We start from the raw sequence: 23,338 nt of genomic DNA, 5'->3' as shown, positions 1-23,338 counted from the left end.
TTCTTGAGACAAGGTGTCATCCTTGAGTTTGGGCATAGGAGTGAAAACGCTGTGTTTAAAGATATCAGACGCGAAGCACTTATTGACTACATACATATCCTTATAACACCACCTGTCCATAGAATACTGGAACGAGTTATAGGATGGCCCTCGTATTACTTTAATGTATCACACCGTGCTCGGTGTAGATACGTTCGCGGATGACGCTGCGGCTAAAAGTAGCCGACGGTGCAGCAGCATCGTATGATATCTCGAAAATGGACAGAGAATTCACAAAGTATTTTATGACCACTCGGGTCATATCGGATACTGCGAGAAATACCGAGGGTAGCTTTCAGTCTACGTACTCACAGAGGGATGGAGATTTACTCAAGGCAAGGACAGTGGAACAGATCATTTGCAAGTAGGACAAGCCACCGGTGTGACCACGAAAAAAAATATCCCAAGAATGTTGCTATTCGTAGTTCACACCAATTACTTGTCATCCCAAAGAGCACACTACGCCTTCTCTTCGCTAATATCCCAAAGCTGTGAGAGATCGTCGAAGATTGACTGGCTAATATCAGTCGCGAGCTGACGTAGATAAGTTGGCTTGACTTTGTTAAATGCCAATCAGCGTCAGTTAATCAGGGGCAGTTTTTGTCACTCTATTAGACAGGACAGAGGCATGCTTAAACCCGGTGAAAACCACACGGAATCTCACGGTGCTCGCACTGAACTATTTCAAGATCCACGCTCACACAGTGGCAGTGCGAGTTAAAAGGCGCTAAGGAGCTTTAAAGCTCCATGAGGACCTACACTGAAACACCTCAAACATACTTTGCTTTGGATTCAAAAACCACGTTCATTCAATCGGCGGGCAAATATAAATATCCAGGTACTATCTGAGTGCCAAAAAGAAACAAAGGTATATTCACTGGGGAAGCAATTTTTTACCAGAATAACAGGGTAACCATAAAAGTGAAAACGTCAACCGTCGAACCCTTTAAGATGGCATACAAGGACCACAAAGAGGGCCTTGTTCTTGTGGTAGCAAAGCTAGGACACAATTTACACTTAGCGGAGATCAAGAGCACTTGCACAGAGTATGCCGGACTGGTAAGCTGGGTTTTGTAAACTATAGTAATAAAGCAAGAAAGGCAGGAACAAGTTTTGAACGCCGGCCCAACATGTTGCCTGGATGGTCACTGTTAGACGCATTGAAAGAACGACCGTAAAATAATTAGCTGCGACGCCACCCCAACCAATCCTAGTTCAGAAAAATAAGAGGACGAGACCATCGGAGGATAGATTACATTGCCTCGTCTAGACATGACGTAAGGCTGAAATAGATCGACGTTATGTCCGGCGTCCTGTGACCTGACAACGGCCACGATACATGGGACGTTTATTATGAATATTGATATGGGTCAGCTACAAATCAGTTAAGCCTCAATAATTACTTTTAATTCCGTCATTTAATTTTTTAGCAGTCTTTAGTTAGGCCAACGAATGTGCCCAGAATATCTTGGCAGGGCACATCAACTTCGGATGCACTTAAAGAAGTAGAAGGAAAGAAGAGGATGTGCCCACAATTTATTTCCGCACCGAAACAACATCGATGAAATTCATGCAATGACCGTTCAAAGATTTGAGGAGGGAACAAAAATCACGACAAAAAAATGAACAGTGACCGTGGCAGTTTATATGTGGAAAAATCGGAGGATAAAATCACAAACGAACTGTTGAAAGGCTGCTTGATGCAGCAATAAGATCCACTTTCACCTCTCCCCTGAACTATTAGCCAGAACTTGAAAGTACATCCAAGGCGTGGTCTCGCCGCCAACAGGACCCACTTTGAGCTTAACTCGCTGCTCAGAACGATGCATAAGGATTCCGTTCGTTGATCTAGGTTCTTCCGCGGGACTCTCAAGACAGGTCGTTCAGAAGCACAATCTAAATCCTGGTGCAGAAGTTCGGGAAAGTTTTTGCTCTACATTACGCTGCATCCGTCTCTGAATCTGACCCTGAGTGAGTTGGGCGGCTTTCTTACGAATTCCGAAATCGATATCTGTGGATACGAACGCTTTAAACTTACGTTGGTCACAAATGACCAGCTCAAATCCCACATTTTCATGTGTAGCCTCCAGTCCCCCGAGTTCACGGACATTCAGACTCGCTTGCTCAACAGCCTTGAGCAGGTTCCGCCTCTGGTTCTCGAAGTTGTTGCACACGAGTGAAAACGGTCGACCAAACTGCAATAGGGCACTACCTAAATCCAATATGGGGATCACGCCGTTTTCAAGATTCATGAGTTTCACAGGCTGTCGAAACCCTTTGTTCACCAATTGCTACCAATCCTCTGATGTCAGTCAATTTTAGCAACCAAATGTTCTGAAGAGCAGGCTCTCTTTTCCGTGCTTAAATTGCAGGGATCGACATCTCTCCCGGTTCCACCCTAAGAGCAGTACTAGTGTCGGAAATGCGGCCCTACAAACCATAAAATGATTACTTTTGGCATGCTCATCCAATCAACCGCGGTGCTTCCAAGCAGCAAACGCGCATCCCAAACTCCAAACCGGCTAGTGCTTTCCCCAATTCAGCCAACAGCAATCAGGTCAATGCACCATTCCTCACAGCCATGAGCAATGCCCGTTTGGTTAGAGTTCAGCTTAACAACGCTTCATATATCATCGTAATATCAGGAAAAATTTGGTGCATGTGTAAGTAAACACTATACCGTCGGACGTCTGGGAGGGATATCAGTGAAATAAAGCCTTATCCCGAGAAGTTACTAGCAAGTACAAGTCAGGCGACGCGAAATTCAACATTTTATCTGCGAAGGATTTTTGAAAGGTGAACTTTTTAACCGGTCCTGAAATTTTCTACGCGTTTGCTGACTATAACACAATAGTAGTCGAACGCTAGAATGCGTTCCGTAACAACCTTCACCTTCCACCAGATACGGGGTAAGGCTTGTAAACCAGACCGTAGACCACACGCATGCATCGTCAGTAGTATAAATCGTTACGAAACTCCCCCCTTGAAATTTAGCGTGCCTGCAGCCGAACGTGTGTTCCTCAATTAGGTCAGCCTCCGCAGCTTTTGTCTTCGGCAACTCTTTGGGAGTATCATGTCACTTCCGAAGCTGGGCACCGTTTACCCCCTTTCTGTCCTGCACATTATAAACATTCTCTTGACGGCCTGTAATGCCAAACGGGCCTTTCCTCAGACTGCCCAAATTTCGTGACCACGGTCTGCCCCACATATGATTCTGTTGATCTTTCTATCTGACGTTCGCCCTCTATGGGAAGTGGCAGCGCCCCACTTCCTGCCGTCTTCTGCCTAGTCCTTTCCAAATTGGCTGTCAAATTTTCCCGAGCCCTATTCCTATCTCCTTCTAGCTTCTACGGAGACAAGTGCGCCATTGCATACAACCCAGTTTTCTGATCGGTTGGAAGGTGTAGATGCTGAACGGATATGAACATAAATAAGGACTTGTCCGTAGTTGTCTGTGGTACGATGTGCTAACAACACCATCGGTAATTTTACTTCCTGGTTATCTCTTTTGGCCACCAGCTACTATTTCGAATATTGCATTCGGTTGCGCGTTTTTTGAGTGGTAGGGTGTCGACCTTTGTCGCTTGATGCTCAGTTCCTGCAAGCAACTCCAAAACTGGCTACTCTCAAAGCACAGCTCCTGATCCATCGGGGTCATTTTTGCTACCTTGAAGTTGGCCACTCCACTATTCGTCGCAACCCGTTGATTTGGCCCGAGGATGGCTCCGTAACCGCGAACATTTTTCTGTAAATGTTACGATAAATTTTCTACCGACTGTCAACAAAAAGAGGCCGACAACTTTGAAGATAAATAGCTTGTTGATCTCTGAAACAAGGATACGTTCATTGGAGTGAGTTTCTCTGGTGGCATCCCTTTTCATCAGTTGGTACCACTTACAAACCACCATATAGTCCCTTACTTAATTTTTCCCTGGCCAGTAAACTATCCGCCGAGGTAACTAGGATGTTGTGGGCCATCCTCGACGAGGGACATTTGTCTCGGAAGGTATAGTTCTCACTTATACACGGACAAAACGATTTCCAAAATAGTTTCCCAGTGCTATTTAGGACAATGATGGCATAATACATGGCCCCATTCTTGTGCCCTACGGCTAAGTCGATCGCCCAACTACNGCTGAACCGGAAACATTGCTCGTCCTAGAGGCACGCCTAAAAGTTCTCTGAAACCCTTGTTCAAAAAATGGAAACTTTAACGGTAACTGTTATTTGGGCGCTTAAGATCTCCCCACGCGGTTGCCGTTTTATAAGAAGTTGTCTAAACGAATCCGGTGTTCAACGTGGGCGCGGAATTCGCATTCCGATGGGTACCGGTGGCTTCGCACGTTGTCTCCATGGAAATTGTGAAACATTTTGTGGAAAACCTGGTTTATTCGCGTGTTTCTCACGTATTAGTTTCGAAATTATTCTCAAAACGACTTAGACAGTAATCATGTCCATTACGTCCGCGCAAACTCGAATAGGAGCGGCTATTCACTATGTGAATATAAACAATCCTTGTTTGGTTGTGGGAAGCGCCCCATTGAAGCCAAAAAATTCATCAAGCTAGAAAGTTTTTGTTTTTATGACGGACAGCATACGTTATATCTAGCGTAGATCAAGGTTTAATCTTCACCGATCTACCGGGCCACCAGCTGTGCCGTTGGATAAACTATTGGGTGTTTGGGAAGAACAGGCAGACGATTTAATATGATGGCTACGGCTTTCAAGTCCCCGCATAAATTAAACGGGCTAAAACGGTCTTGTGGGTAACGCGCTCGTCTGAAAAATATTAGAGGTATAGTGAACTACGGACAAGCCAGCAGATTGCGTATGCTAGTCGCGGTACCGTCATCATGATGCCGTACTTGGGTTCTTGGACACCCTCATACATGAACATCTTGCATAAGCCGTTTAGGGTTGGCATTGTAGTTAAAATATTCTTGGGTCCATCGAGGGTTCACGGTGGTTCATTGCTACCATTCGAACAGCTATGTCTGTATTGGGGCCCATAAGCCGTGGTTGGCATTGTAGTTAAAATATTCTTGGGTCCATCGAGGGTTCACGGTGGTTCATTGCTACCATTCGAACAGCTATGTCTGTATTGGGGCCTCGAAATTGAAAAAAGTGTTCGAAAGGTTTGCTGGAAAACACTGATGTGAGTGAGAATGCCACCCGTAATAATAATGAGATCAGAGGTACAGTTTCGAGTGAGACAGAAAAGGTTGGATTAGGTACCAGTCAATCAACACCGCATATGCACACGGACCTAGCAGGTACGCTAAGCAGCCCGGTAAGGCGACATCGAGTACAGCAATACGTATATCAGGCCGTCAGAATAATCTGTCACGCTTAGTTGAGGTATAATTTCTACCGGTTCGCATGGATACTGGCCTGGTATTTACTATAGGTGGCGAAGATAAGCGGTATCGCGTACAGTTACGGGTATGAATGACTGTCGTCGGCCAATGGGCCATGTTGCGCATCGGTGGGGTCTCATAATCAGCGTCGCACGTAGCCGCTGGCCTATCAGTTACAATAGGTATTCAAGATGAGTGACAACGCGTATAGTTATGAGTATAAGGGGGCGTCGTTTGTTGTTGGATTGGCTGCCTTGCATATGTGAGACCCAATAATCAGCGTCTCATACAGCTTTAAATCCAGCGGTTACGATAAGCAGTCGAAGTGAGCAACAAAGACTACCGTTATCATGGCGACAGCCTTATGGCGGTCACCACCTACAGAGCGTCATATTCACAATAGGGATGATACCTGCAGCAATCTCGTGACGCTGTGTTGTCCACAGGCTAGTTATGCATGTCTGGAAAATTTACCGAGAGGCCCTCGCATTGCCACTGCGTAACTCATGCTGTATTCCAACTGCGCTGCACGTACTGGGAGTTGAGATCCATGCACGAATATATTTTGACCAGGTTCGCCGAACAAAATCATCTCATCTGTTAAGGCAAGCAAACGTCAATGACCGATCTTTTAGGGTGAAAGTTGCATTAGATTTTCTTTGGAGGTTTTCTATTCTCAATGAACACCGAAGAGCACCAGAATGTGCTGAAGCGTTTTATTTTATTTTATTCCGCGTAAACCGGTGACAGCCGGAATCGGTAATGGTCTGTGACCTTGACGGCTCGCCCACTTAAACAAAATGCTACTGAAACATGTCACTGGAAGGTAGAAATGGCTTAAACTATCTCGCCGCAAAAGCCACAACCTCGAAAACCCTATGATTTCGGAGAAAATAATTTGAGCCCTCTTCTGGTCAGCGGAGCGATCAGTATTCGCACAATGAAATTGAACTTTCGAAAGCCACGACGTGTCCTTGTTGGACAAAATGAGTCAGGCAATTGAGTTCAGAGTACAAATCCAGTCTTGGAAGCCACACTAGGCATTCCGGAGTATCAGGGATGCTAGAAAAGTATTCCGCTAGACGTTTTTCTAAGTATGATTACTTCAGTGGACAGTGAAATTCGGTGAGCAGCAATAATATGACCGTAGATTAGGATGCTTTCTGGTTCGTGCACATACGCAGCAAAATGCAATATTTTTGCGTAAAAAGTTTTATTCAACTCGTAAAGGTTTTTCAGCTAAACGCACTGCGCGGCTAACGGGCTCCAGTCAGCGGCGTGAACAACTTCCATTTTTATTTCCATGCTTTCCAGACCCATTTGCTCAACTGCACAAGGTAATTCATGGCCAGTGACGAATTTTTAAGTTTTAGTTCAAGTCAGCAGAATTCATTATTGAACTGGTCCCACTTCATACCCCACCGTCCTAGTTTTTAGGGTTTATACAACTACGGTGACTATTCACATAACGGGCGTTTCTCGTTGGTTATATTTTCCTCTTATTTTTTATTCCCCGCCGCGTTCGGGGAATGCTTTATTGGCATGTTACCTACAAGTGGATACTATCTGGAGAGCAAACAAAACACCATGAAATATCGAGGTTCTTGAAGTGGACCGCGAATCTCCATGACCGAGGAGAGAGCTACAAGCCGATTTACGGTCAGCGAAAATCTTCCATTCCCATTCGTCTTTTTCTCGAGCACAACCGGGGGAGTTTACACAATGCTGACCAATGCAAAGCTTCATTCTCATCCCGCATCACAGCATCAAATGAAAAGTGAAATAGCCTTTTCTGAGAAGTTACTTATTTGTTTGTCTTTGTTTATTTACGTATGTATTTACTTCCTGACAAACATTAATCATGCGGTTACAAGTAATCGGACACAAAAGCAAACATCGTTCCTGCGTGGAGATTTTTGAGAACTGGACATTCTCACTTGTTTACTTGAACTCTTCTAGATGCTCTATGCCTATTAAACAGTAGTGGAGGATCGCTGGAACGCGCTTCTATAATTTTCTTAACAACCTTCACCTTTCAGCAGACGTGGGGATGGGACTACCTCCATGCTTCGTCAGTGCTATACACCCTTATATCAGTGCCTGTAGTGGTGAGCCACAGCTGTCAGGCAAACCACTGTTCTCTGTTTGCTTCGGGGAAATGGTCTTCACTTGCTCGTGTTATGTGAGTTCCTCCATACCGAATCTTCTGACCTTTAGATGGTTCGATTTATTTGATTTGACCAATGCCTCGATCAACTCTGCTTATCGTGCAGATCGCCTCCTCTCTGTAGCCCCAAAAACAATCAGGCGACCATATTATTCGGCATTCCAGGATGGATGCTCCCTGCCTACCGGCTGCTGCTTGGCTGAGACCTGAACGACCATTGTGTCGGGTGCATGATTCCTAAGCTAGCCATGTTGATAGAATGGCTTACCCCTCTTGATCAAAGCATTTCCAAGTGGTCGGAAATTGAGTTTCTTATCGCACTAACGGTAAACATCACTTCGCGAGCCCCGTCCTAGATCCTCAGTGCAGAGTACCTGCCGGGGGACTAGTGTCGGATAACTGATTGCAGTTCACTTCTGATCACTCTCAAAACTCTTACCACCGACGTACAACTTTTCACGCACATTCAGCTTCGTAGCACTGGTAACCAAACGGTCAGGCTGAACTCAACTATCGAGGAGAGGGAACTTCCTTTGACCTTCTCCAGAGATTATCGCCTGTCCTAAGTACTACGCCAAAAGACTCGGTAGAACACGAGAAATAGCCTGCTGGGACCCTTATGGGACAGAATTTATAAGCCTTCGATTCGGTTGTTTCCGGCACAGACAGCTCCCTCCAGGTTCACAGTGACGACGAAAGGGATTCAACTTGATATGGGTCACAGGTTCTGGCGCGTGACCATAAACCTATGCAAGACCCCTGGATCAAGGGCTATGTCCTTTAATTATTGAAGCGTAGTGCATGAAGTTCTTGCTGATCAAGGCGCCTGGACGTGACACAAAACCAAATCCGTTCATGCCGTCTTCAGGGAACAATAGCGCACTCTACCAACAGGCCTTCTGATGCCTTATTTGACACTTTCAAAATGCCGCTGTTGCGACACAAGCGGGGGAAACGCATAACATGTCAACACGGGATCCGACTCTTCTTCCAAGAAGGCGAACCAATCAACGCCGACAGCAAACCACCACTTTCCAAACTGACCAATTAATCGTCCTCCTAAGCAAGATTTTGGGTATGCCAGTATCTCTCAGAAGACTTTACTTGTTGCATTGATGTGAGCTTACTAAAATTTGAATTTTGATTCCTCTTACCTTTCCTCGCCATCATGGATATTTCTCCAGAAGACCGCGACCCATGCCTATCGACTAGTCGCTTTTTATAAGTGCAAGCACATCCATCGCTTTTCGAGGTCAACGCAGAACAGACATTCTGCGCGTTGAGCGCGCGTTGCATCTAATGATTTGCACGCGTGTTCTTCCATCTTGTGAAGCAGTGATCGTGCCACTGATACGCAACAGTGAAGTCGTCAGTGCGGAGTTGATTGATGAACTCATTAAGCTCACTCACCCCCCAACCCAACCTCGCACTGAAATTGTTAACTCGATTGGTTTTGAAATTTTGCGATCCAACTGCTGAACTTAATGGACAAGATATAAAATGTGCCGACCAAAATTTTTCCTACGGTCGAGAACCAATTATCGGAATTGGAAAACAGAATGATTTTAACATTTTCATTAGCAAAGATTGGGACTTTTGATTGAGTTGGAAAATGTAAGCCAACAGCACACTTATGGATGTATAATGCGATATGACTTCCTGAAATGCGAATAAAATGGAACTTGTGTTAATCAAATAGAAAAAGTAAGTTGTGTTGATAGTGTAGGGGACCGAATCTCCGGCTATTCATATTTGTACTGACATTTACAGCCATTTACTAATCAGGAAGTGGAAACACTAAAATTGTTTGGGATACTGCTGAAACACAAAAACTGACTTCGCTAAATTTTCACGGGATGTTTAGCTATTTAGTGCCTCATATCTGCTAACGAATTGCAAGATTTGATAAATCTGATGCATAACATGAAAGTAGATCAATCAACATTTTTCTTGAACGCGGACCGCTGGACGGAGTTTGATCCAAGGCTGGAAGGAGTGAGGCTGCTCTTCGTGACAAGTGAAAAGGTTTTCACCGTGCTTGTTGCTGATAATGGTGAAGGAATCCAGTATGTTTCCTGCGCTCCCCTAAGCAATAGAGAAGTGGAAACGGACAAGATAATAGTGCTGGTTCCTCACCAATTGTACGGTTCAAAACGATGACTTGATGGGAAAACACAGAAATCCTTTAGATATCATTTTATAGCTATTGTATTTTCCCATTATTACTTAATCACCTTTGTTATGTCCCTATCAGTCCGCCCACCGTGCTAACCGTCTTGGGCGAAAAAGCATTGGATGGAGCCATTATCCATAGGTGTGTTTTAGCTCTTTTGAGCATTCGGTTTTGGAGTTCAAAATAAAATAAGTGTAGATAACAGAAGACCTTACATTTCGATGTGAAACTCTATTTTTCGAATGAATTTAATTAATTTTGTTGGGAGCAGGGGCACAATCATCCTCAGTGCGGAACTCATCGAGTTGTGGGGTCAGTTAAACCGTGTCTTTCCTCCTTGTAGTGATAAACGGCCGATCAGTAGTATGAGCAACTTAGTTTTGTCATCTCTCTTTTGGTCACTGAGCGCAAAGTTCGACTACTTTCTCTCCCGTCCCTCTTGGGATGTTTAAAACATCTTACTGAAGTCCACTGCGGTTTATTGGGATATACTATGACGCATGTATTGTGATATGCTAACCTGGAGGATGTTCAACGCAAGACGTTAACACCCGTTTTGATTAACTAAGTGAATTTGTGGTAATGATACAAGTAATGCGGCATGGTGAACAAACTGTAACCAACCAATATCCTACCAATACCAAGTTAATCGTATTTAAGAATATAAGAAATACATAGGTGGTATGTCAAAAATACAAAATAGCACCTGTCGCAATCAAAACAATCCGGTTAACCTGAGAACCACCCTATTTGTATAAAACAAGACTGAAACCATAAATACAAACAGTATAGGTTTCACTGATCGTATTCAAAGTCGATCAGTCGTAAAAGTCCGCATCATATTCGAATAAAATTAAATATGTCGGTAAGCATGGGAAGTGGCAAGACTCTAGATTCTTTTCGATCCTACCCATATTGTAAACCAGATCCAAGCGTCAACATCTCTAGAAAAAAACAGAACGTTGTACTACTAATTGGCTTCAATTCAGCACTTCTCAACAGCTTCACGAGATCCAAAGTGAGGTATTCCTCCACACACAAAAACGAAGTGAATAACTGACAGGTTTTACACTCAGTAAAAAGGTGTCTGAACCATTACATTCCAGGGTTTTTTCCCATGGCGTGGTATAAAAACTTTTCCCGATGTTTTTTTCATCTAACGTAAACCGTAAGATATACTATGGGTTATGCGAATGAGTGGCAGGGAGAACACACATCGAATATCTTTCAACCCATACATACTACTCACAACTTTTCTGCTTTAAGTTTCAGTGTAGCCACTCAGTAATTTATATGGAACCTGTTCTGAAAATACCAAGAACTGCTGAAGGGTTGTAGACCTTCCGCTAAATCATGGGCTTGGTAAGGAGATCTGAATAACTGAGAAACAGCTAGTACATAGACATGACAACTCAGTATGCATAACATGTCTTTTTGGTTACTGACAAAAATGCTAATAGTGTTATTGCTACCGAAACCATATTGAAAATGAACAATAGATGCGGAACCAACTGAGGGAAGTGCCCGATGGCAGTATTACTTAGGTATTCCTTGTCCCTAGGAGTAACACCAGGTGGTAGGTAAAATTCAATCTGTCAGCCATTCATATTCTATACACAGAGAATTACCCACAAGGTCATATAAAGCGACTCTTGTTAAAAAAACACGGATACTAATGGTTCGGCCACTGGTGGTGACAATAGCTTCGGAAGGGAACGGAATCTGAATTGAAATTGGATTGTTCTTCTGTCATGAAAGTAGAACGGAATGACCAACAAACAAAAGAACACCGCATGAATTGTAAGCCCAAGGCTCAGAACAGGGAGGAATACTCTTACGTATTTTGCTTAATTGCATTTTGTCAAGTTGTATCCCAACACGGAGCGCCCTCTCTTAAAATACAGTGGCGAATGGTTTGAGGAGAGTCGTTTCAAACGAGGAAGAAAGCAGTAAGCCCATCCTCACTCAGCCTCGGGGTCTTCCTAATTGCCGAAACAGACTAGCATTCCTAACGGTGCCTGGCCTTTCAGGCGAAGGCAACGTTGATCTGAGCGTGTTGTTGACCCCAATTAGAGGAGGGGGCATGGTCCATGATACCGACTCTAAATCTAAGACTGCTTAGCGCTACTCGTGTTGAATTATGTGGGAGTTGTTATTCCGTCCACACTCACGAGAGATCAGCCACATTTGATTGCGCTTTGACCATTTGAAATTTTTCATTGCAACCATTAAATCTTTGTTATTCTCAATCGACCTTCAAAAGTGTCCGAGGGGGGCACTACAAGGACAACTGCTTTCAAGCAATCCAGGCAGTTGATGCGGGCAGAGAAGGAACCGCACGTTGGACACTTACAAGGTCAGAGTGAAGGATAGGTCAGTAATTAGTAATGCACTGCTCATAGGTAGGACAGTAAATTCCTTCGGGCCTCTAGGCCACAGTATGGATGAGTCAAACCATGTCACGAATGCAATTGCCAGGAATATGTGCGAGTCAATAAAATGGACAAACACGAGTTTATGAGACAAATTTTACGCAGATGAAAGTTTGAAAAAGTGACCTGTATACATGGTCGATTGTCCCATGTGAACCTGGTAGGTTTATTCAGTATGTTAAGAATAAAACTTATGTGACTAGATTTAAATCCGATCTGCAGCAGATTGAAGTTTACACAGTCCACTGTGATTTTAAAAAAATATAGTGTGCATGTACCATCGAAACGAATGACCATTTTTTGATAACAACAAGAAAAGACAGTCTTTCTGTAACTATGTAAATTATTATGCCCAATGCACAGTAGTTGAAGTCACCCAACACAAGAATTAATAGCAAACATTCTGTTCGTTGAGAAGGTCACAAAAAAATACCGTGAAACCAAGTAGAACATTGAGTTAGGAGTAAGTGAGCTCAAGGAAATCTGTGATTTCAGGATTGGATACGGACAAGGATTTTGAATTTCGAGAGCCTAGTACATGGATGAGGAGCCGTATCGTACCGATCATCGGTAGCCCATCGGGTTTGATTTAGACAACTTTTGTTGTCTCGTACCCATGGAGATTTTTAGAGGTTATCCTTTATAGACGTATGTGAACGGTGATCCTGAAACGATTCTGTCCACATGCCAAAATATGGACCCAAACAAACGTGACAAACCCAAGTCGAAAAGTCTGTTGGAGTAAATATCTTGGGGCTGATCATATTTACCAACTAAGAACCAGCCATAAACCTCTAATGTTATGAGCTTTCTTCGAAGATATTGAACAGCGATGGGCCTTACCCGACAGTTTCACCAAGCGAAATCCACCCACGGTCTGGAGAAGAAATACTTTACTCATAAATCCTAAGCCAGTTTATAAACCACATATTGAAATGCCGTACCTAAGTGGAACTTTTCGGGTTTAATCTAGTTCATAGGAAGGCAACTACTTGAGTTTGAGTCTTACTTGAATATACACCGGTCATTTTGTTCATCGTGCCTCCTATTATCAGTGATGCGAAAAGTAAGAAGTAAGTATGCACGCGAGGTGTTCGGAACGTCGGTGTTGGATCGCATTTGTTTGAAATGAAACACGGAGCCTATGGGCTTCATCTCACAGGGGGCAGAATTACTTGACGTACTTTCCGAAGCAATTTACAGAGGAGAGCACTACCACACCAGTGTAAATTTACTTCCTCAAAAATAATGACTGGAATATTTTGGAACGGTGTTGTGTTTAATCAGACTACCTCATGGACTATGCTTTTCTTCAGAACAGTATTACAGCTTATTGAATACAGCCCAAAGCTTACCAGTTCTGCAGAAATTTGCTGCACCCTTAGGTGTGTCCCATTGTAAATATCTAGGCGAGTGAATCCATAATCATGTCTCCTGAAAGCCGACCATTTATGAGGAATAGGTGAAAATGGATCCTTTCCTTCATAGCTGCCAGCAGACCCGGTAACAATGTGAACCGGTGCGTGTGGATTCACATAGGGGTTATTCTGCGAACCATTGCACACCTGAAATAGAAGCGGCATATTCAAATTGTTCTTCTTATTGTCAGTATGCATACGATTACGAAGCATTATTTTCTGATTTTGTCTTCACCTACTGTGGACCAACTGACTAGATTGGGTGACGTAGATCTGACTCTGTGATTTACTACCTCACTTGCGTTTTTCACTAATCTAAATACGGACTTCATTAGCCGGTATTAGTTATCGGGATGACAGCGATACAAAGATGAGATCATACCGTTTACCACAAAGCGGAACCTTTAATAAGATGGTCTGACTAGCTTCTCGCCGCGTTGCGACGCGTTCATCAAAACTGATGCATTTGATTGAAACTAAATTCATGAAAACTCACATTTGCCGTGCCAGAGGTATCTGTGTACTCGTAAAAATTGAAGGTGCATTATGTCCCAGATATCTGAGATCGGATCTAGTCCAGGCTAAGTGGGCCGTAATGCTATGGAACCGAAAACAAGCCGATGAAAAATAAGCTATGAAAAGACGTGATTACTGAAATACATAGTCTTTGACTTATTCAATTAGGAAGTGGCTACGGGTAAACAGACGAAACATTTTGCTTGGCAGTACCAAATTTTCCCGTATAACAGTCAATCAAACCTCGGCTGTTAGAAACCGGCGTACGTTTTCAACTAAGTTTACCGCAGAAGGGACATACAAGCCTTCACCTTTCTTGCACCTGATGAATCCCACCAAAAAGTAGGGCACTAATGTCCTTGACCGACTCAGGATCCGAAAAGCACCATTAATTCAAGAGACATGATCCTATGAACTACTTATTTTCTTTCTTGAGAGAGAATTTAAAAATGATGGCCAAATTATTATGATGCGACTTAGATCATCAATTTTCGTGATACGATGTTTTGATTAAACGCTTTATGCGAGTAGAAATCGCAGTGCGCATCTCACTAGGGCTCGTGTGCATTCAAATTTCGCCAAGTTTCAAATCAAGTCAACAATAGCTTTATAGACCTCGGCAGATGAATGTTCAAGGATTGCGGAAACACAGCCACACGAATTAATAGGAGCAGCATAATTTCAACTCACATCAAGGACAGTGATCAGGAAATGAACGGTACAGCGAGAACTAAAGATTCAACATATACAACCACAAGCGTCGGTTGTCCCGATTTCCACAGATGGTGGCCTCTTTCGTTCCCGGTTAGGCCTGTCAAATGGAAGTGATTCTCCCGCATTTTTTGCCCGCATGGTTCTCCTCTTTGAATTTTACGGCACTGAGGAAGTCAAATTGACGCTCAAAAGTCAAATTCAAAGTCCCATCGCACTCCAGTACACAACCACAACACACACTGACGGTGTGGTACTGAGGCACTTGGGACTGATTTTTTCCAACAAATGAACTAACTTCAAAGACTAGACTCACTAATTGGTCTGTATGTTGTGACGGACTTTGGTTCGCTTATGAACAGCATCGTGTGCAGGCCAACCACGCGACGCAATACCTCTTACCTTCGACGGTTTGAAGAGGCTGATATTAGTGAAAATTCGTTTTACTAGAAACCAAATTGCACGAAATTACTGAAACCGGTCGTGGGCTGTCGAAGGATTTTCAGCAACCTTATAAGTAGTGCGTTTCGAGTATATATGTATCGTGATATCTCGAATATCGTAACAAGTGAAACGTGAAGTGGCCTGGTTCAGCACATCCAGTTAAGAACATTACAAACGAGAGATTCAGCTGAGTTCCAGGTGAGTCTCTCGCAAAACCAAATTTGTTTGCAAATGAGTGTATTTCGCCAAGAGTGACATTACCTTTCGATTGTACACTGGCCAAAAGCGCTCATAGGAGTGTTCATGCGCACCAATGATCAAGTCCACACCGTTTTTGTAGAACAGCTTCTCTAGCCCGAGGAGATAGCTCTTTCCTTTGCTATCTAAGTAAGGATATCCAGTTCGCACAATATTGTCCACTGTATCACAGTGTATAGCATCCACAGCATTGCTACAGTACATGGGACGGTGAGCCATTGCGATAATCCAGGGACGTGCTTCTCGGTTCTCAGGTTTGTTAGCCTCCTGAATAAAAAACATACTTTGTGAACATAAACTGGTGTCAGACAGAGTAAAAGTGAGCCAGAAGATCCTGAGGGGAATGGGATTTTTGGAGAAAAATTTTGATGCCCTGCACAAAATCACCAGTTGTTTTACCTTGGAGAATATTGACGATATCAAAGCATTTTCTTTGACACGAATGTACCTCTACATTTGAATGAGATGATAGAACAGAGACTCACTTGAGTCCACGGTTAACCCTACTTTATCTCGCAAATGAATATTTCCTTCCATGGGTGAATTTTTCTGTTGGTGGTCGAAAAAAACGGAAGACCCAAAAACAACATTCCCGATTATTTTTCTATCAAAGCCAACGTTTTTTGTTAAAAATACGGCGTTTCACTCGCGTTTCCTAGGGTTTTCTCTATTTGACTAACGAGCTGTCTGCTCAGCTGAATTGTTGAATTTATCACACTTCAACCATGTAGGAGATGGGAATTCGTATCGGGTGTCAGGGCTGCAGGTCGCTACACAAACCTACCTCCAAGTCTTTCTTGATCCACTCGTATTGTCGAACGACTTGTCTCCATCCGTAGTACAAATAATAATAAAGTTCGCTCGAGAACGCAATTACATGGGCCGGACCAATGTCGAAGCTGAAAAGAATAAAACGTGACAAACAGCAACAGTGAATGTGATGACAAATGAGTAGAATTTGCACTACAGCCAGACAAGTCTTTCCATTAAGACTGTCCAAGTTGTCATTTAGGCTCCTCCGGAAGTGAGTTGGCACACTTGCAAGAATTACTAGAAACTTGATGAGAGTAGGTACTATCGCCGCCGAACATAGTTACTCTGGAATTTTCCATTTAAAAAATATACAAAAACGTATAAAGTTTATTGTAAAAATGTTTTAGCAATAATTAAAATGTTTATCACACTGTCGCTAGTATGATTTGTTCCAGCAACCGATAATCGTGGGTAAACAGATACTGAAATACACCTTGATCTTTATGCTTACTATCTAGCATAGTGGTTGCACTCCGAGGTCGCAGGTTATTTTACTGTACAAACATTAGTGGTGTGCAAATAGGCAGTGTCAGCAGTTTCTCCAGTTCCACAACTTGTCTATCACCGAACCGGTCACTTAAGTCGCACACTACATCATACCTGGCAGGCATTTTGTAACTTCGCTTTGTCGTTAGTCGTTTTCGAGACAAACTGGAACTATCTTGCTAGGATAATAAAGTCGCCAAGTCACCAAGTCAGGTGCTCACCTTGATTCTATCCGGTGCATTATATCTAGCTTTGATGAGATAATTTAGGAATGAGTAAATTTAAACTTCCATTTTTCATGCTTGTTTGCAACAGCAAGGACATTTTAGCGACTAGTACAGATGCCAGTGGCTAGGCATAATCTGACGGATGGTAGGTCCTGAGATAGTCATTCTGCCCAATTCCTGTTTGAATAGGAAAGTTTTCTGCTTACAGGTTTCAAAAGGACTGTTCATTCATGTCCCTATGTAAGTTTGCTAATTTGAACGTGTCCGTCGGATCGTGGTCAATACTACATACAAATTGTGACCCTGACACACGTGGAACTTCAATACCAAGTAGAAAATTTACGCATCATGTGGGCGTAAAAAAGTGTTGCGCATATACGGTTCTCCGTCGAAATTTGTCTCATTATAAAACCACAGAATTTAGAACAGTGTCCTTCACGAAATAACTAGTTACCCCGTTTTCAAGTACAATTTTTATACTTCCAATCCCAGGAGCAGAATACTACACATACTCACCAAACTCTGGAACACAATGCACCTTTGACAGAAAAACTCAGAAAAGTACGCGACAAAAATGAATGGTTATCCACCATTCTGACCTCAAGTTGCCTGCCAGTAGATTAAAATTGACAGTTTTCCGGTGTGGTTACTCAAAGGGGTAAATTTTGTGAGACACGCACTGCTGACAGTTTTCAGTAAAGGTGAAAAAGTTATAGAGTGTTTTCTCGCTTTTCAGTATAAACTCCTTTTTGGGAGTTGACAGCGCCCTCTTTTCATGAACTTCGCACGCTGAATAGAGCTGGATAATTTACCATTTTGCTAACCTTCCAAACTACCGCACAGATATCAGCATAAAACGGAATGCCAAATCAGCTGAAGTTGTATTTTTTTATTCTTTCGACTCGCCTGTACTAAAACTAAAAGCAAACTTTGTCTTACACCATTCGTAAGGATGCTGAAAATCCTTCAGCAGCCTACGACCGGTTTCGCACTTCTTGGAACTTATCAGGTAGGCGCAGTCCCAGAGTCCCCGTCAACCTTATGTCCTACTTGAAACTAAATTGCACGAAATTAGCGAAACCGGTCGTGGGTTGTCGAATAAATTTTAACAACCTTATGAGTGGCGCATTACGAATATACACGTATCGCGATATCTCGTATTTCGTAGCAAGTGAAACCTGGGACGGCTTGGAGCAGAACATTCAGTTGCCTGGAAACACCACAAACGAGAGATTCAGCTGCATTTTCACACAACCAAATTTGGTTACAAATGAGTGTATTTTGCAAATTTTGTTATGTTCTTTAAACTAAAGATAGAGAATACGCAACATAATAATAAATTGCACTGAAAAAAAGCTTCACGAAAATGTCCGTTCTAATCGCTGCGTAGAGTAGATTTTGTGATACCACCACCGTGAATTTACTGAAAGCTCTTTGATAAACCAATGTACATATAGCCTACAACAGCTGGCCTACGTCGCCTGACCTAGCTAATTCGAGAATTCTATCTGCTACCTTTCCACTGGCATGCACCTCAATGGTTCTTTGTGCAGAACAACTTTTCAGGCCCAAGCTTAAGTAAAATCCTGTATAGCATGCACATAGTAGATCATCCTGAAATTCACCTCAGTTTTCTTGTTGGTTGTGCTTCATGAATCTATACTATTGCGAAGGACTACCCCTGATTCTTGATTAGTTCGTGTGAAAAAGTTCCTCTTACTCCGATCAACTTGGAGTAAAATGTTCTAGCACTTAGATGGTTGTAAAACTGATTTTCTCGTATTACGTTGTAAAACTCATAAAATTGAGGTTGAACTGAAACCAATAACTCACCTGTAGAAGAGTGACTCACCATCCCCACCTGGCATGCTGAATCGAGACTTGTAGTGCGAAAAATTGCTGCAAAAAGTAAGAGATCTGAAGTCAAAACAGCTGATCAAGCAGCATGAGTCAGCTTCATGCGATAAACTCAGAGATAGGCCTCAAAACAAACAGGAGCTTTTCCGAACCAATCACTTTTCGCATTGTTTCTATTCTAAATGAACTAATTCTATTTCAAGGGATACAAAGAAAAGAAAAAGATGAAATGTAGTGCAACGCACAAGCTGGTCGTACAACCTGCTCCAGCTTATATCCAGCCGAAAAGTTCTTTCAAGTTTTAGAAGCAACAAAATGCACTCTATTTTGTGATCTTTTTATCGTCTATTTACAGTATTCTAAGCAGGATAGTTAGATATATTTCCGATTCACTTTACAACTCTGCAAATATTATGGGTAAGCCACGTTCAGTGAAACCGTGAACATTTCCGCCTTCGGCAAGGGAAGGTAAGAGTCCCGGTAACAAGCATAAAGTTTAAAAGGCCTTGGTTTGTCTGCTTTTAGCCTGAAATGACACTGCTCATGATGCTGCTAAAACCTTTGGCGGTCTCCCACCAATTCCACCCTTCTTGAATCTCAACTGATGAGAGTCGTCTTCAAGTTAAGATCGGCATTCTTTCCCACTTGAATCTTGAACTGAACACGTGTGTCAAAAAAATAATCATTCAGAATTAAGGGAAAGGGAAGAACTAAATGAATCTCGACTGAATGTCGGTTTCATCATGTTATTTAATCGGATATACTGCACTAAGACCGCCTTATAGTTCAGCCGGCACGATATTCGAGACATCGAAGCACACATTCTTGACTTTGAGCACCACGAATAAGGTTACTGATAAAGCTTCGACAAATTACTACTAAAATGCGTGTAATTTGACAATTCTTTAGGCAACACAACTTAAGAAATTCGGTGAATATGTCTGCCTTGATAAGACCCAAGTTGTGAGAAACCAGGACTGAGTAGTCAAGGGGTTTTCAGCAAATTCGTGAGTAGTGCTATATCAAGAATAAACCTATACACATTTCCTTCGTTCGAACGGGGTACTCATTAATGAGGTAGTATGTGTCCTATCTCCCTGACTCAACTGCTGTGGGATCTCCGCTGGTCTCCGGTTCCTTGAAAGACATTTTCCTCTCATTGTGTTATGATTTCCAATAAAATGACAAGATCACTCTGTATTCAGCATGACAATGAAATGCCCCCTGAAAGTTTGAAATAATCGGTTCATAAATGACTGTAAAAATATGGCAACAGGCAGAACTGACAGTTCCACATCCGTTTCAGTTTTTTATTGCAGTATTTACAGTGCACTTGTTCGCTGCACCCGATGTGGTGCGTGTGTAAAATACAGTATGATAAACTGTTTCCGAAATCAAGTGGTTTCCCAAAAAATAATTTTGTGACAGAAAAGAACTAGTGGTTTATCCGACAAGGTTCATCTGGTAAAACTTGTGTAAACCTACTAAGCCAGTTCATGGTTGCCAACCGCTGTCATGTAGGGAACGCGTGAGGCTATAGGCTCAATCTGACGCATGAAAATATCCCCATATCGTCCACTGTCCTGCAAAAATAATGAGCGTGCATAAATGGGAATCGTGCAAAAGTTGAAACTCTATCCAAAAGTAATGAATTTTTTAGAGACGTAAGTGAAGTCCCGGAAGTCTGATGCTATCAAACCTACTCAAGTTAGTGGACAATTTATACTCATCCATATGCGTAGACGTCTCCCATGTCAATGGAAAAACTCAAAACGGACAGCGTCCAATACACAACCAAACAGACATGGCTTTTGCACATAGGTTGATGAAGTTATCATCGAATGGACTAGACGCAATTCAATGAAATTCGAGCCAGGTAATACAACTCATGCAGGGTAGGGGACTACATCCACACTATGCACAAGCTCATTTGCAACAGGGACCATAGTGTTCATCCTAGTGAACAAAGAAATGCGTGGTTCACCGGATCTCACAACTGTGATAGTTTGTCTTATTTCATTTATAGTTTGTTTGCAATATTTATAAGCTTTTATTTCCTAAATATTCTATCGTAGCCATCTAGGTTTCCCAGCAGTGAAGATTTTAAGGTGGTAAAAAAGGGTCATACCTGACGATGGCCAAAATTGAGTCAGGCCATAGATTAATACTACTCAAATGAATGAAGCTAGTGATAATAAACGTAGCTGACGCGCAGATTGACAGTACACTTGAGTTTGCAGAACTTATGCCCCCAAAGCCTTAAAAATGGAAACGAAAAGCAAAATAATTAGCAGGAAAACACGACGACAAAAATACCGCTGACGTAGTTCAACCTTGATTCAAAAAATTAATCTGCATGCTTCAGATATATCCACATTCCCATAGTCTTTTCTTGACGACAGCTTTTTTCTTTTCATCTCCTGCAGTCAAGTCCTGCACATCCTTCAATATATTTCCTGTTAACGGATTAAAACTAGTCATTTTTAGCACTACGGTTAAAAAAAGTTCTAAGTGATTATCGACAATATCTAACCTTTTGTCTTTTTGCTGTATTATTCGCATGGGTGTATCTGTTGCTTTCCGATACTTCACAATTACAGCAAAATTTCATAGTTTCGCTTTCTTGCGTTTTCGGCAAACCCATTAAAACTATATTGTTGTGACCGGAAACAAGCGCAAAATAACATAATGTAGCAGTAGTCGACAATGACTGCTCGACTAATGACAAATCATTGTTTACGAATTGCTCGTACCGGATTTCTAGAGCCCGTACTAGTTACCTCTTTTGGCGGACACCAAACACGTAGAACGATAAAATAGTTGGGAACTCTCTAAGCATTCAAACCGGTTTATTGATTATTTCGATTAAACAGGCTTTTTGTTTGTGCGGTTTAACCTGTATTAGAAAAACTAATGTAACTTCTAAACATGGTTGTAGTTGGTAGTGAACCAATCAGAAAAACAATGTGGTTTGTTTATTACTGGTTTAACCCGGCTGGTTCATGAATCTAATGCTAGTTTGTCAAGCGATCATGAAGCTATCTCACGGTTTCATTAATCAAACAGCAGTTCGACTAGTTATTATAACGATTTCTCACCATTGCAGTTTCAAGTTGCTCCGCATATGACTGCTAAATTTTCAAGCCAATTTTAAACTATATTAAGCCATTTCCCAGAAAGCGAACTTTGACTGCCAACTGAATTTATCCTCACATTACCCAGCGTTTCATCCTTTTAACGGTATTATGACGCATCCAGAGGAATAAAGATCACCCATGGCTTTGGCAGCATCGGAGCACTGACTAAAGACTTGCTCACTAGAGCATGCTCAGCTCCTCTAATCCTCAGATGAACTGAATCAACCTAAACATTGCTGCTAATATAATCGCACTCCTGACAAAGCACCGGTTACTCTGATGCCAAGTGAAAATAACCAATAGCGCCAGAAAGCTTTTTGAGTTAACGGTGTCCTTTGTGCAAAGGTCGCGTTAATTTCACACTACGACATCCACACTTGTGACACGTCAACTCTGGTATATATAAGCTGGTTATAGTCTGTGAGCGCACTTCACAAGCTCCAGACTGCCTTTTTTCATCGATCCAGGCGCGTACTACATAACGACACGGCACAGGCTAATGTAGTCTGACGAACGATCGGAACTAACCACACCATATAAGCTTGTTTTGTTCGTCTTATTCGCTCAGCCGCCATGCCTTCAACACAGACTACTCAGATTACTGATGTATATATATATNACTAGAATTTTCGATACTCGTGACGAGTGCGCCATGGCTAAACGGCCTCAGAGCGTTGGTGCGGGCTGGCATGTGGAGCAAAAGCGTTCTGCCATGTGTGTGGGAGTGTTCCGCAAGGCTAATCATCAAATGGATATATATATATATATATATATATGAGCACCTCTCTTACCAGAATAACATTAACCTCAACATTTCAGCCAGGAGGTCGATTGCGTCCCATCTAATTGACATCGGGCACGTAGTCATTCCAAATGAGTCATTTTATGTCGTTTACCGTGTACCAAATAGGCTGCCAGTATCTATCCAACGGCGTTGCCTGACTACAGCCGGGGCAGTCGCCATACGCCTGCGAAGCCCGGTACTGAGCTGTCGAAAACGTTTCGTACGAACGCTGAGTCTGCCTTGGTCGTGTGACACGTATCAACTGGCCAAGTCACTCAACGGCTCCCTAGACTGCCTCACAGCACCCAACTAAGTGCAACATTGGGGGCGCAGACAACAAATCGTGCATGTCTCCAAGTTTTACATTTCACTGACCAATCTTTGCTGCGTATTTCAATTTCCGCTTCGATTTTAACCATTAGATATGTACTGACCTGATGACGAGATACCGAAAACATTAGTGTTCGTCCCTGTGTTTATTTTCAAATCATGGGGATATTTAAGCTTTATATATATATG

At 42.5% G+C, this 23,338-nt stretch overlaps 1 protein-coding gene across 1 annotated transcript in view; it reads right to left on the bottom strand.

Moving 5' to 3' along the window:
* Nucleotides 1-9,037: 9,037 nt before the first annotated feature.
* The window catches only part of T265_09166 (hypothetical protein), a gene marked incomplete at both ends in the record, with an annotated part of 18,917 nt that continues 4,616 nt past the window's right edge, over nucleotides 9,038-23,338 (bottom strand). Inside the window, 7 exons of the mRNA XM_009175177.1 lie at nucleotides 9,038-9,648; nucleotides 13,524-13,733; nucleotides 15,519-15,782; nucleotides 16,023-16,064; nucleotides 16,300-16,414; nucleotides 18,875-18,940; nucleotides 20,384-20,481. Coding sequence (XP_009173441.1) covers nucleotides 9,502-9,648; nucleotides 13,524-13,733; nucleotides 15,519-15,782; nucleotides 16,023-16,064; nucleotides 16,300-16,414; nucleotides 18,875-18,940; nucleotides 20,384-20,481 — 942 coding nt within the window. The remainder of the gene's footprint in view (nucleotides 9,649-13,523; nucleotides 13,734-15,518; nucleotides 15,783-16,022; nucleotides 16,065-16,299; nucleotides 16,415-18,874; nucleotides 18,941-20,383; nucleotides 20,482-23,338) is intronic.

This window comes from Opisthorchis viverrini (genome assembly GCF_000715545.1).
Source record: "Opisthorchis viverrini unplaced genomic scaffold opera_v5_261, whole genome shotgun sequence".
NCBI classification, from domain to species: Eukaryota; Metazoa; Platyhelminthes; class Trematoda; order Opisthorchiida; family Opisthorchiidae; genus Opisthorchis; species Opisthorchis viverrini.
Note: the sequence above shows the minus strand (reverse complement) of the source record. Positions and strands in the feature narration are given on the sequence as shown.